This window comes from Fusarium fujikuroi, chromosome FFUJ_chr06 (assembly GCF_900079805.1).
Source record: "Fusarium fujikuroi IMI 58289 draft genome, chromosome FFUJ_chr06".
Lineage (NCBI taxonomy): Eukaryota > Fungi > Ascomycota > Sordariomycetes > Hypocreales > Nectriaceae > Fusarium > Fusarium fujikuroi.
The window spans coordinates 3941971-3954967 of record NC_036627.1 but is presented as its reverse complement, the minus strand read 5'-3'; the positions used below and the strand labels follow the sequence as shown (position 1 = coordinate 3954967).

The following is a 12997-nucleotide window of genomic DNA, read 5'->3' as shown; positions in this document are numbered from 1 at the left end:
GAGAGCATCACGACTATCTTGGCACCGCAAACCTCATCCATAGTGGATCATCAAGTACCTTTTGCAACAGCCTTCCCTCAGTGCCAAATACCACCTCGACACCACCATCCGGCAGGGTCGGCAGAACAACGTGGCAGCCAGGAAGTATGCCTGTGTTAGGACATCGAATTGCCTCAATCCTATCTCCCAACAAAGGCCCCCATTCCACAGTTGCCAGGTCAAACTCAGCCCATGATGTCTGCACAGACGATTTCCCCAGCACTTCCAAGAAGGCTGTTGGGACTAGCCTGGTAACATCTTCCAACTGATCGATAAGCGTCACAATATCATCTGTGAACTGATTGTTCAGGCGCAAATTCACCTCCTTGCGTATAAGCACTGCAAGATCTGCCAGGCTCAAAGTAGTCAGAATTTCGCGAATCAGCGCTGAGACAGGGATGTATTGGAGAAAGCAGCACAGAGTCTGAGGGTGAACTTGAGGGTCAGTACGTTTCCGGCCATCCACGGCAATGTTGAAAACAGAGTGCGGATCCTCGCCATCTTCAAGGCTGTCGATATGTGCTTGGACGGCGACTGCAGTACGCCACATAAGAGCTGAAAAGGCATCGTTGGTAGAGATCCATTGCTGGTCTGTTGGCTCAGTCGCACGAATGGGTGATGCCTCGGCCTTGAGGAAAGCGAGCGCAGATGGAGAAAAGTAAAAGACCTGACCACGGAATGTCGTGCTTAGCATCGTGAGAGATGCTCCTGTTGGCGTAAAAGGTAGAATAGTGTACTCCGGGTGGTCCTCCGGCCGTCCTTTGTTGCGGCCAGAAGGGCTTGTGACACGCAGCCTGTCGGCAAGCATGGCATCATCGATAACAACAGGAGTTGAAATCTCAAGGCCCTGGGTGCGGCGGCACTCTTCTGCCCAGACTTTGGTCCAAGTGAGATAGGTCGTGGCATCGCCGACCATGTGAAAAACACACCACCCGATTATCACGCCGCCACGAATGAAGTTGACTTGGGCCAGAGAAATGTGCACAGCCTTCCCTGGCTGAGGCCAAAGAGGGCCCGGCATAATGAGGTCGGCATCGAATGCTGAGATGGGGAAATGCTTCGCTTTGAGCTCTTCGTAATTCCATTCATATTTCTCCGGGTCTCGTAAGTCCTTAAAGGTCATTTGCCCAATCAAGTCAGCGGGCAATTTCTGCAACTTAAGCACATTCGCCTGCTTTGCTTTGACATTGGGCACTGCCTCTGAAGCCATGGAGCCAATTCTCTGGCAGGCAGCTTTATAGCCCCCTTTGAGAACTTCCATGGCTCTTTCGAGATTGGTATCATCTGCCAGCCGCATTGGGAAAACATAGCGAAGATACCCTCTTGGCCCAACACGCTCAATGGGTGTCAGCTCAGGGACATCGCTTAAACTGGACGACATGTCGGTAGAGGTAGTATGGTCTGCAAATTCGAAGAATGAACAAAGCCACAAGAAATGAAACCTTTCAAGAAATCTGGGGTGCTGAAAGTATTAGCACATTTTTGTATTTTCATGTTACATTGACTTCGACAGACAGGCATATGAGGCTGTGGGTTGACCCTTGACAGTTGAACCCCCAGAATGAGTTGCTTAATTGGGCATGACTTCCGATAAATTAATACGTCAGCTGTCTTCGAATGTCATGATGTGTTTATAAACCAGGGACGCATGATACGAGAAGCCTGAGCAGTCTAAGAAGTAATTTTGACGCTTACATATAGCATGTCTCTTTTGTGATGAATTCAGCGCAATTACCTATGGTGTGACATCATACGGGGTGAACCAAATGCATGACCAGACTGGAAATGCTACCCTGAGTCAGATTCAGTTCAGTTCGCGAACCAATTGAGTCAACCCAAGACGGACAACATCCTCGATGGATAGAATCCAGAAATATCGAACCCTGGTCGTCAAGAGGAGACCGATTGGACAACGGAACAAGGCCCGGCACACGCTCGTGGGAACAAGGCGGAAATGCGCGGAAGAGTATTTGGTTGGTACGGTTGCGATCTGATGCAACGTCATGTTGGTATCAAACGTGCAAAGGAACCTGGAAGTTCCTCATAAGCAAATGACACTCCGTACAACTGCATATGTTGATTTGTTGGCTGCTTGTCTCCAAACACAGGCATTAAGATTTATCCGTAAACATGTTCCTACCAACGGTTTTCCCAGAACAGAGCGTGGTCGTGCTTTTCCATTATAATGCACGAACATATTTGAACTTCGATTCTCTCAGCCTTTCCACAAGTTGAATCATCGAATGTTTGACTCTTTGAATCCCTCGAGACACTGGTCAAGAATGGATTCCCCGATCGACCCTCGAATCATTGCCATCGCCGGCCCTCTCCCCCCTGACGTCGACCTCACTGCCAATACTGCGTCATCCGACAGAGCCACTATAATCAGTGTATTTATACTCGCTCTGATCGCCATCGCACTTCGATTTACTGCCAGAAATATCCAACAGACCAAGATACATTGGGATGACTGGGTTATCATCATCTCGATGGTACTTCCGATCCGTTCCCTAACTCCAAAGCTTCAGTAGTTGACAAATGGATAAGGCGCTCGTGAGAGGGACTGCAGGCTTAGCTATAGCAGGTATGTCAGCATCACAAAGGCCGGATTTACTTTCACACTAACAGCTCTCAGGTGGTCATTACGGTGCAGGTAAACATATATGGGCCGTCCACTTGGACAGCCTACAACAGATCTACAAGGTGAATTCGGGCTTCCATCACTCCAATTTCCCATTCAACTAATAATGGCAGATACTGTTTGGATACACGTTCTTGTACTCTGCGTCATGTGCTGTCATCAAGATCTCGATCCTGCTGTTCTACGGCCGCATTTTCGTTTCCACGGAGCTTCTCTTCTCCCTTTCCATGAAGTTCGGGTACTTCCTTTCAATATCATATCCCATAGTGATCTGGATCACTATGGGCAACGTCTGTCGACCATTAGGTCACTTTTGGACTCAATTCGCGGGCACGAATGGGACCTGCATTGACATTAATACGTTCCTCCTCGCCCTTGGTATCATCAACATGATCAACGACTTTTATATCCTCCTTATACCTATACCACATATCTTCCGACTTCAAATGTCACTGAGGAAGAAGATCGGCGTTGCTGGCTGTTAGGTGGTTTGCAAGTTACTCATGTTTGGCTATGAAGACCTTTCAACTAACTATTGCCAATAGTGTCTGCGCTGCTAGCGTGGTACGCATCCACTTCCTCACCCAGCTTTCTAAGACCAATGACCTCACAAGAGCCAGGGGACCCGTCTTTATTTGGTCTGACGTCGAACCGTGTATTGCAATCGTATCTGCACGTCTTCCGCACCTTGCGCCGTTATGACATATAGTTCGAGACAAAATCTCTTCACCGTTCGGCAGTCAAGATGCAAAAGGAACAGGGATTCGCTCCAAGGAGTCGAAGAGCGCTACGTCGAACTCAAGGGGGCCTATGTTTACATATGGAGGGTCCAGGTATTTTGGCGGAGGGGATAAGCTTAAGCTTGCGGACCATGATGATGAGGTTGAGTTGACTAACCGGATAACGGGTGGCTCAGTCTTGGGACACACAGTCTCTAATCACTCGAGCTCAGCAGAGAATATCGACAGACAAGGCATCCATGTCCAAACGAGTTACACCCAGCAGAGAGAGCTAAGATGATGGTAGAGGGAACAAGGAGAATCAAAGACAAGAGATTCGATCTGAGATCTATAGTTTGTAAAATTAAGAGAAATATGTATTAGAGTGCTAAAGAAATACACCTTTACTACGAGATAGGGAAAACCGGGCAAACCGATAAAAAACCCTATCCCTCCATAACTCCACACCAGATTCTATACTAGCCAGTCCCATTACCACTTCTTATTGACCCAAGATCACAGCCATGTACCAAAGATCTTCATGTAAATCATCTTGACAACCTGCACCTCTACAGCGTAAAGCACTAATTCAGCTGCCAAGAATCCCACAAAAGTAGGTGCTGGCTGAGCAAAGCTGAACGCCGGCCTGAATGCTGGGATCCAGGGTAGGACGAAACCAATAGCCATGATTGACGCAGTGGAGAATACAAGGATCGGTGCTGCGCGGCTTTGGATGAAGGGAATTTTCGCTGTACGGAGCAGATGCACGATCATTGTCTGGGTGAGAAGACTATCAAAGTGTTAAGGGTGGAAAATGGGAAGAGTTGGGATAGCTTACCCCTGAAGAAACCAGTGTGTTTGTGCGAGTTTGACGTTATCGTCAGTAGTTCGAATACCGTAGAAGAACCAGTTGAGAGAGAAAGTGCACATGTCGATGACTGAGCTTGTGGGACCGAGAACGATTATGAACTTGAGGATATCTGCTCTTGTTAGAAATTTACACAGGGAGAGACAAGGAAACCTACCCCTTGCGTTCCATCGTCGTGGTTGAGTCAGATACTCTTCATCAACGCGATCCCAAGGAATGGCGATCTGACTGATATCATACAGAAGATTCTGAGCGAGAAGCTGAATGCTAGTCATCTATGTCCAAGTCAGCATACTCACTGCCAGATTCATGATAAGCTACTCACCGGCGTAAAAGGTAGCCAAGCACTAGCCGCCAGAATACTAAAAACATTACCAAAGTTGGACGAGGCGACCATCTTGATATACTTGATAGTATTCCCATGCGTGATTCTGCCCAGAATCACACTCCGCACAATAATCGATAACCCCTTCTCCGTCAAGATCAAATCCGCACAATCCTTCGCGACTCCGGCCCCAGAGTCGACAGAGATTCCAACATCTGCATCTCGGAGCGCACCGCAGTCATTAATACCGTCGCCGAGCATACCAACGCAGTTACCGGCTTTCTGAAGAGCTAGTACGATCAGGCTCTTCTGCTTGGGCGTCACTTTGGCGAAGACACTGCATCGTTCGACGGCGAGGTCGAATTCATCGGAGTCTTCGAGCAGGGCGAGTTCAGGACCGGAGATGGCTTCGGCGTCGTCGTCCATTGTTTCGGAGTGCTGGAGGAGTTCGAGGGAGCGGCAGATATTGAGAGCCACAGGGAGAGAGTCGCCGGTCAACACCTTGACTTGGACACCTAGCTCGGTGAGGCTTGCGATGGCGTCTTTCGCGTCGTCCTTGGGAGGATCGGAGAAACTGATCATTCCCTCAAGAGTCATGTTTGTCTCGAGAAGATCGAGCTCATTGACATGAGACTTTCCGAGAATGCGGGACGCAACGAGAAGAACGCGATATCCTTCCATGTTCTTCTGCATGGCGAGCTTTCTCCATCGAGATTGCATCTCAGTGCTGAGATACTCGCTCTTACCGGCTGAGCGCATCGATGAACAGCGGGTGAGGACTTCGTCGAATGCGCCTTTGACGATGAGGAGGTACTGGCCTGTGATGCCGCGGACGATACAGCCTGAGCGACGACGTTCAAAGTCAAAGGGAATGACGCGGACTTGTTCGTAGTGGGCTACGCCGACTTCATCGCCATTGGGGAGGTGATAGTTGAGAATAGCCCTGTCCATGTTATTGCCGCTGTTGCCTTGGATCTGCGAGTCGACCTTTGCGAGTTCCATGATGTTGAGGACATCTTCGCCTTCGGCATTGGAGTACTTGTGTACAGAAAGCTCATCCTTGGTCAAAGTTCCAGTCTACCTCATCGTTAGTATTCAATCAAGTCATTGAACTGACATGCATACCTTGTCGCTGCAAAGAACAGTCATAGCACCGAGATTCTGAACCGAGTCGAGACGCTTGACGATAGCTTGCTTCTTGGAAAGCTGGTGGGCGGCTCGCGCGAGATTGGCGTTGACGATGGCGGGAAGCATTTCGGGAACAAGACCGACTGCGACACTGATACTGAAGAGCGCCGCGTTCTTCCAGTCTCCTGTTACCTTGCCGGAAATGCATAGAACCTAGACGTTGGTTAGTTGGAGTAGGCGAATCGGTTCGAGAAGTACTTACGATAGGAACCATGACGATCATGAAGCCAATAAGCATCCAAGTAACGTTGAGAATGCCCTTCTGGAAGGCATTGGGCTGCCGCTTCTTCTCAACCTCCTTGACCATAGTCGCAATCATCGCGTCTGGAACTATTAGCTCGAAGCGCGGGAACAGGCTTGCGAGACTTACCATCGCCCGTCCGAACAACAAGTCCAACACCATGACCACTCACAATATTGGTCCCCATCAGCGCAACATTGCTAAAGTCAAAGATCGAGAAAGCCTCTTTCGCATCATGAGGCCCCGCATCCTTACCCACAGGTTCACTCTCGCCCGTCCAAGCAGACTGGCTGATCCGCAAGTACGACGACTCGAGGATAAGACAATCAGCTGGGACGATTGCACCAGGAACCAGAATGACGATATCACCGGGGACGAGGTCAGTCTCGAGAACTGTGCCCTCAGTCCAGGAGAGTTGAAGCTCGTCGGTGTATGTTGCTGGTCGACGGACTCGAATCTTGGGGATGATGGCGGATTGAAGACGGAAGATGGCAACGCCGCTTTGGAATTCCTGCCAAAAGCGCACAGCGACAGAAATAACGATCATGACCATGAGAACAGCAAACCCTTCCTACCACGTCGTTAGCCCCCCTTCCCATACTTTTATCTCCAGCAAAGCAATAAACTCACCCAGCTAGGATCCGGCATCGCAACATTAAGGATCGCCAGAAACATCAACAAGATATTAAACGGATTCGGAATGACACTCAGCAACAGCATAAACCAAGACTGCGGCTTCCTCGACGAAACAACATTCTGTCCATGAATACGTTTTCGCGCAGTAGCTTCAGCCTCAGAGATGCCATCGCTGCTCGAAACCAAATGCGCAAGCGCCGTATCAGGAGTCATGGACGCAATCCACCGAAGGATATCTTCTGGCGTGCTCTTGGTTGCCCTATCTGGGTTTAGCTGCCATGTCGCGGTTCGGGCGCGGGATTTGCCGTTGCGTAGGCCAAGACGGCCGAGGATGTTGGTGTCGCGGCGGGCCATGGTGTTGGCGGATCATACGTTTTAGAGATTCTGCACCCAATTTGAACTGTCAGCTCAATCCATCTTGCTGCAAAGGTTCACGGGTTCGTACAAAACCTAAGGTGGATCAAAGTCTGCTGCTTCAGACTTGGCGATTCCTCTAAAGAGGAGAAGTTCCAACACGTTCTCCAGATTTGCGAAAGGTAGGTAAACTGCAACAAAAGAGTCGTTCATCGAATTGAACAGATTGTTTTGGTGTACTGTAACTAAAGTAGAGTAAAGAAAGCTTTTGCAGAAGTTGGGGGGATCAGCGATATATACAAATCATGAAGTTGTAAACCTTCTCCTGATAAGAGCCTAAGAAATGGCACACTAGCTAAGAAATGATAAACGAAAATCTTTGCCAAACTAACACGGCCAAGAGACAAAAGCATGTGTTATTGCTTGTGGGGGTGACTCATGCCGAGAGTATCCATCTAATAACCTCTCGTATAAAACGTGCCGAATACCCTTGGCGACAAGACCTCCAGAACCGGGCGCGACAGCAAATATCTCATAGCCAAGCGCCAAGTCACTACCAAGGTACCTGCATAGAAGAGCCGAGTTCCGAACAATAAGAAGAACTATGTGGAATGTGGTCATTGATGTGCAACATTGAACTTGGCGACGCTGACAAGAAATCGCCTGATGCAGAGTCATGTATCTTCCCAACTGATCCTCAGCGGATTTGGCATCTCCGAGAGAAATTTTCTCATGGAATTCTGAATCGTGTTATATTGCCAAATTACAAAAACACAGCCCAGCGGGCAATGCCGTGATTAACAGTTGGCGATCAGGCACTGCCGCACTGCTGCACAGCCCCGTTGAACTAAACTACCGACCTCCCTTTTTCGCATCTGCGTCTTTTAAATCTTTGATGGTTTGATAAACGGCACGTCAATATCCGAAGATGTATGTGATTTTATATAGCTGGTTTGGTGAGGCTTGGGTCTAGACTCTGGGCGATATCCAGGACGCGTAAGCCCGCTAAGAACACAAGGGAGAGCGAATCGTGTTATACCCGGCGTATATGCACGTATACATAAAACCTCCAAGATAAATGCTGATGTAGTGTTCGGGTTTATGGCCAAAGAGCTGTTTTGCTCCAGGTGCTCTGGGCGGGATCCAAAGTGTACTTCAATCGCTGATGCAGACGATCACTAGAAGCCTGCCAGAACTCAACAGTCTGCGGCGCAACCGCATACACCACCCATCCCTCAGAACTTGGCTCTTGTCCCTCAATCTCATGACTTTTCACGGCTTCCGCCATCTTGGCTTCCAGCTCATGCGGGTCATTAAGTGGTTCGCTCTGCCTCGACACCTTGGCAGTGATCTTGGCCATAGCCGATCGAGCCGTCCAATCCTGCTCACACTCACTTCTCGACAGGGAGCTTGCTTTACCGCGCAGACGGATCTGTCGTCCGATTTTGGGCCAGTAGAATGTAAGTGCGACGTTGTTGTTGGATGAGATTTGATGCCCTTTGGGGCTGGTGGCTTTGATGGCGAAGTGCCAGCCGCGGTGATCGACGTTCTTGAGGATTAGGACGCGCGCATCGGGGTAGCCTTGCTCATCGACTGTTGAGAGAGTTACGGCGTGAGGTTCGGGGACGTTGGCGGAGATAGCCTCGTCGAGCCATGTCTCGAATGCTTGGTGAGGGGTTTCAGGGAATGAAGCGAATTCTGCTTTTGGATGCGATGCTCCTTGCAGGACAGGGAGCGCACGAAGCGTGGCTTGGAGTCCGGCGTTTGCCATTGTGAATGATCTTGAACTTATTTATGGTCGAGTGAAATATATTAATTTGGAAGGGCGCTGGGGTTTAAGAATAGTTGAGGTGTCAAGTGTGACTCGCACGATCTGATTCTGGAAGTATCATGGCTGATCACCTAATCCGTATCTGATTCATCATGATCCGGTATCGGATTCAATACCCTCATACATTACGCTCTACCGTAAAACGATCGACCCAAAAACTTTAGCAGTGAGGTTTACTAAGTGAGGTTGTTTTTATTGATTGACTGATTTCGAAGATACCATTACATCTAAACGACATACCTGAAAATTAAAGTCTTAGCTATATGACCCTCGAGTTATTAGTGATCTGACTAGTCCTCTGACCTTTCCTGGACATACATAAGCTGATCTATTGGAATTTTAGATTTCCAACTTGTTGTAGAGCGGTGAACAGGTCGAAGAATCTTTCGACAGATATATAGACCCAGTAAAGAAAGCGGCTACATGAGTGCAATACGCCTCCTTGGAGATTTGATACACAATAGGAATGACGTCAAGTATTTCGTCAGTGATTCAGACCGTCTTGGAAAAGTCTATCATTTATCCATGTCTATTTTTAGCTTTCGATTAATGTAGAGGCGTAGGTCGTTGCGCCTCCAAAACATGAGCTTTGTATACACTGAACAAGCTGCCTCGGTACTGACTGACAAGAATCAGTCTTGGGTATGCGGTGGTGCTTCAAGAGACGCAGTCAACGGCGCCTCATCCTTGTAAAGAGCCTTTACTGGTTCACAAGCTTGCGAAGAGAAGACTCAATCTGGCTCTCCTTATCGCCCAATCGTCCAACTTCCGTGCCCTAAAAGCCCATTAATTCAGATCCATAGATAACGCAAATGTTTCAACTTACATTCTTGACCTTGACGACAGTAGGAACGCCATTGATGTTGTAAGGCGGAAGGCGATACTTGTTCTTAGGAGTAGCCCGCCACTCCTCACGCGAACCCACGCGGACGATGTAAGCGGTCGGATCAGAGGCCCCTCCAAAGACAGCATTTAGTGCGGGGAGAGCATCGCGGCAGTCGGGACACCACGAGGGCTCGCCTGAGGCGAAGTAGACGACGTAGTGAGTGTCGGTGGAGGTCGGTGGGCTGTTGGCGTCGATGAGAGGCATTTTGGTGGTGTTGCTGGTGATGATTTTTTGAGGTGATGAAGGGGAGAGTAGAGTTAATGATGGGTTTTTGTGCAGGATTGAAGGATTAAATGGATGGGAGTCGAAGTTTAATCGGCTTGATATGTCAGCGAAGATTCTCGAGCAAGGCGCAGAGTCGCAAAAACTTAACCGCCTCTTGATGACTAAGACAGTGCGTGGCTTTATTGACACATGCTAATGGGGTCAAAAGTGGTGGCAAACGACAGTGCGCGCTTATTATCCTGGTACGTTTTCAAGCCTGTCAGGTCCCTCTCGCATGTCTTCCCAGAATGCTGACCTGCTGATGAAGCCTTGTACATTTAAATCGTTACTAATATGCCATCTTGGTGAACATCGCCGCGCCCTCAGTTACGAAAATGAGCACAGTGAAGTGAGCGGGGCTCATGGTATGACGAAAACTCTGAATGGATGTCGTGATGATGCACCTTTCTGGAGAAGCATTTATCTTCATAATCTATTAGACATCTACAAGGCCTCAGTACATCGGTCCAGATCACCGGCTTATCTAAGCCCCAAAGAGTTTAAAGGAAAAGAGGAACGCATAAAATCATGCATTTCAGACATATTCATTCATTTCGTCAGTGCAGCACCTGCCCACGATCTACATGGTATATCATAACTCATAATCCTCCCATCACTTAAGAAGCTTCCAAGAACCAGTCTCAGCCCAGATCCTTGCATACCACTGATGCAGCTCAGTAATCCACGGAGACATAGGGCCCTTGTTCCCCGCGACCTTACCCTCGCTGGAGAACAAAACACTCTTGAGGCGCAGCTCAACCTCCTCGTGCGTCTTGTCGATAGTAGCGCTGATCTGGAAAAGGCCATCAGATGGGCGCAGGGGCTGGTTGCGCGGTGAGTCGCCGCAGCGCACAGTGATGGAAGTAGGAGTCTTCTCAACCACTTCGAAATGATCAGTGATGATAGCGCCTTTGTCGTAAGTGCTTGTGGCGAGTTGTTCAGGATCCCAGAGCTGATGCTCTGTCTCGGGACCTCGGTACTTCAATTGCGCGTAGCGACGCTGAATAGCGAAGCCTAAATCGGTGAGCGATAACTCGAAAGTCAATGAGACAAGGTCACTTACCCCAACCACTCCAGACTCCACGACAGAACTCAAGCGTCAAATCATTATTATTCTGCAACAGTTCCGGACGAATCTTGCTAAAGGGAATGCGCTTGATGACGACATCCTGGGTAGTAGGGTTACCATTCGGATTAGCCCTCCTAAAGAGTCGAGAGGACCAGATGGGGTCGTTGGCGGGGAGCGGGGAGATGACGGGGTTTTGAGAGGCGAGGTACGCGGCGGCTGTGGAAGTGCCCAACAGGCCGGTAAAGACTGTTTTTCTGGCCAAGCGGAAGATGCCCATGGTGAGTGAGTGGTTTTGAGGGTGAAAGTGAGGTGAGGTGAGGTGAAGTGAAGATTCGAGGTTGAGAGAGATAAGAAGCGCGTTTAATTTTCGGGTGGGTAATTCATGCTTGTGGGTGGAGAGAAATCCACTTTTTGATTGGTTGGGGGGGAATGCATCATGCGACCAGGTGCATTGCGGTGCATAAAAGTGGCTGGGAATAGCATCAAATCACATGCTTCGATGCAGCAGCTTATCATGCATTTCACATCATACCATGGGTCAAAGACTTTTATTCCACTATCAACCATCAGAATATCTAGTAACTAGAAGTCGGGCGATGATGAATTTATGCTTAGCCCTGCTACTCCCAATTGCCCTTCTCATCAAACTTGACCAAGTCTCCACTCAATAGCGCATGCTGAAGCGCCCTGCCAATATTCATGACCTGAATTCCTCTCTCAATAGGCAAAGGAACCGGCTTATCCTTCAACACTGCATCCGTAAATTCATTAGCCTCCAGCGCAAACGCATCCTCGAATCGCTGCCAATACTCAGGCTGCACCTCATGACGAATACCAAGCTTATCAGCAAGAACGACATTGTTAGCCTTGGGAACAACATTGACTGAAATCTTGCCAGTCTTTCCAGTAATTTCAGTGCAGGCGTCGTGGCCGTGGGCTTGGGTGCGGGAACAGTAGAAGTAAGCGATCTTACCGCCCCAGAATTCGACGACGCCGACCGCATTGTCAACATCGTTGAGGTCTTTGAGCTCGGGGTGGTGTTGGAGAGTTCCGGTTGCCCAACATGCTTTGGGGATGGGGTTGCCGAGGTACCAAAGTGACAAGTCGATGTCGTGAATGGCGCAGTCGACGAAAATACCGCCGTTGCGAGAGGCGTAGCGAACGAAGAACCCAGTCTCATCGAGAAGGTCGCAGGTATTAGAGCGAACCATGAATGGCTCCCCGATGGCCTCGTCGTTGTAAATTTTGGTAGCTGCGTCGCGGTAAGAAGCGTCAAAGCGACGAGAGAACCCGGCCATAACCTTCAGATGGGGGTTCTTCTTCGCTGCGTCAACGACAGTTTGCGCCTATCACCGGCTGTCAGAAGATTCCCTAATGATACAAATGACGCGACACATACCTCGGCCATGTTAGTACTCAAAGGCTTCTCACAAAGGACGTGCAGTCCCTTATCGATGGCGGCAAGAGACTGCCTGGAGTGCACATCGGTACTGGTAGAAACCCAAACAGCTTGAAGTCCAGGATGGTTGAGCATCTCATCGTAGCTATCATAGACTGAGATGTCGAATTCTTTATACTCTTCGTTCTCTTTGGCCCACTTAACTTCGTGTTCCATGGAGCTGCATACTGCAACAACTCGAGCACGAGGTACCCTATACAGAAGAGTATGGACGTGTCGCTTGCCCTAGTTCTAGTTAGTAAAATTGATTGGAGTGGAGGGATAAGTATTTACCATGCGGCCAAGGCCAACAACCGCGATGTTCAAGGTATGAGCCATGTTGTAAGATATGAAAAACAAAGGGGGACAACTGAAGGAATCTTCTGTGAGGCTGGGTTGGGCGAGGAAAAGGATGAGGATTTTGAAGGGATGGAGGAAGGATGCGACCTGTTTATACCTCTCTGACTCTCTTCTTCATACTTGTTATGCAAGAGTTTA

At 49.0% G+C, this 12997-nt stretch overlaps 7 protein-coding genes; 1 reads left to right on the top strand and 6 right to left on the bottom strand.

The window, feature by feature from the left end:
• Nucleotides 1–13: 13 nt before the first annotated feature.
• FFUJ_06587 (uncharacterized protein) lies at nt 14–1420 on the bottom strand (the record flags this gene model as incomplete). The annotated part of the gene is made up of 1 exon (XM_023579929.1): nt 14–1420. The coding sequence occupies one exon, from the start codon at nt 1418–1420 to the stop codon at nt 14–16; it is 1407 nt and encodes a 468-aa protein (XP_023432678.1).
• A 901-nt stretch (nt 1421–2321) lies between these two features.
• Nucleotides 2322–3700, top strand: FFUJ_06586 (related to integral membrane protein; the record flags this gene model as incomplete). XM_023579927.1 has 5 exons in its annotated part: nt 2322–2531; nt 2668–2742; nt 2794–3160; nt 3226–3244; nt 3421–3700. The coding sequence occupies 5 exons, from the start codon at nt 2322–2324 to the stop codon at nt 3698–3700; spliced, it is 951 nt and encodes a 316-aa protein (XP_023432893.1).
• Nucleotides 3701–3915: 215 nt separating this feature from the next.
• On the bottom strand, nt 3916–7011 carry FFUJ_06585 (PMR1-Ca++-transporting P-type ATPase located in Golgi; the record flags this gene model as incomplete). XM_023579926.1 has 8 exons in its annotated part: nt 3916–4189; nt 4238–4379; nt 4425–4542; nt 4593–5669; nt 5718–5933; nt 5983–6104; nt 6151–6592; nt 6652–7011. 8 exons carry the CDS (start codon nt 7009–7011, stop codon nt 3916–3918), a joined length of 2751 nt encoding a protein of 916 aa, XP_023432677.1.
• Nucleotides 7012–8110: 1099 nt separating this feature from the next.
• FFUJ_06584 (related to pyridoxamine 5`-phosphate oxidase) lies at nt 8111–8782 on the bottom strand (the record flags this gene model as incomplete). The annotated part of the gene is made up of 1 exon (XM_023579925.1): nt 8111–8782. The coding sequence occupies one exon, from the start codon at nt 8780–8782 to the stop codon at nt 8111–8113; it is 672 nt and encodes a 223-aa protein (XP_023432676.1).
• A 760-nt stretch (nt 8783–9542) lies between these two features.
• On the bottom strand, nt 9543–9932 carry FFUJ_06583 (uncharacterized protein; the record flags this gene model as incomplete). XM_023579924.1 has 2 exons in its annotated part: nt 9543–9617; nt 9669–9932. The coding sequence occupies 2 exons, from the start codon at nt 9930–9932 to the stop codon at nt 9543–9545; spliced, it is 339 nt and encodes a 112-aa protein (XP_023432675.1).
• Nucleotides 9933–10605: 673 nt separating this feature from the next.
• On the bottom strand, nt 10606–11338 carry FFUJ_06582 (uncharacterized protein; the record flags this gene model as incomplete). XM_023579923.1 has 2 exons in its annotated part: nt 10606–11006; nt 11056–11338. 2 exons carry the CDS (start codon nt 11336–11338, stop codon nt 10606–10608), a joined length of 684 nt encoding a protein of 227 aa, XP_023432674.1.
• A 343-nt stretch (nt 11339–11681) lies between these two features.
• FFUJ_06581 (related to dehydrogenase) lies at nt 11682–12838 on the bottom strand (the record flags this gene model as incomplete). XM_023579922.1 has 3 exons in its annotated part: nt 11682–12407; nt 12461–12745; nt 12794–12838. The coding sequence occupies 3 exons, from the start codon at nt 12836–12838 to the stop codon at nt 11682–11684; spliced, it is 1056 nt and encodes a 351-aa protein (XP_023432673.1).
• Between the last annotated feature and the right edge of the window lie 159 nt (nt 12839–12997).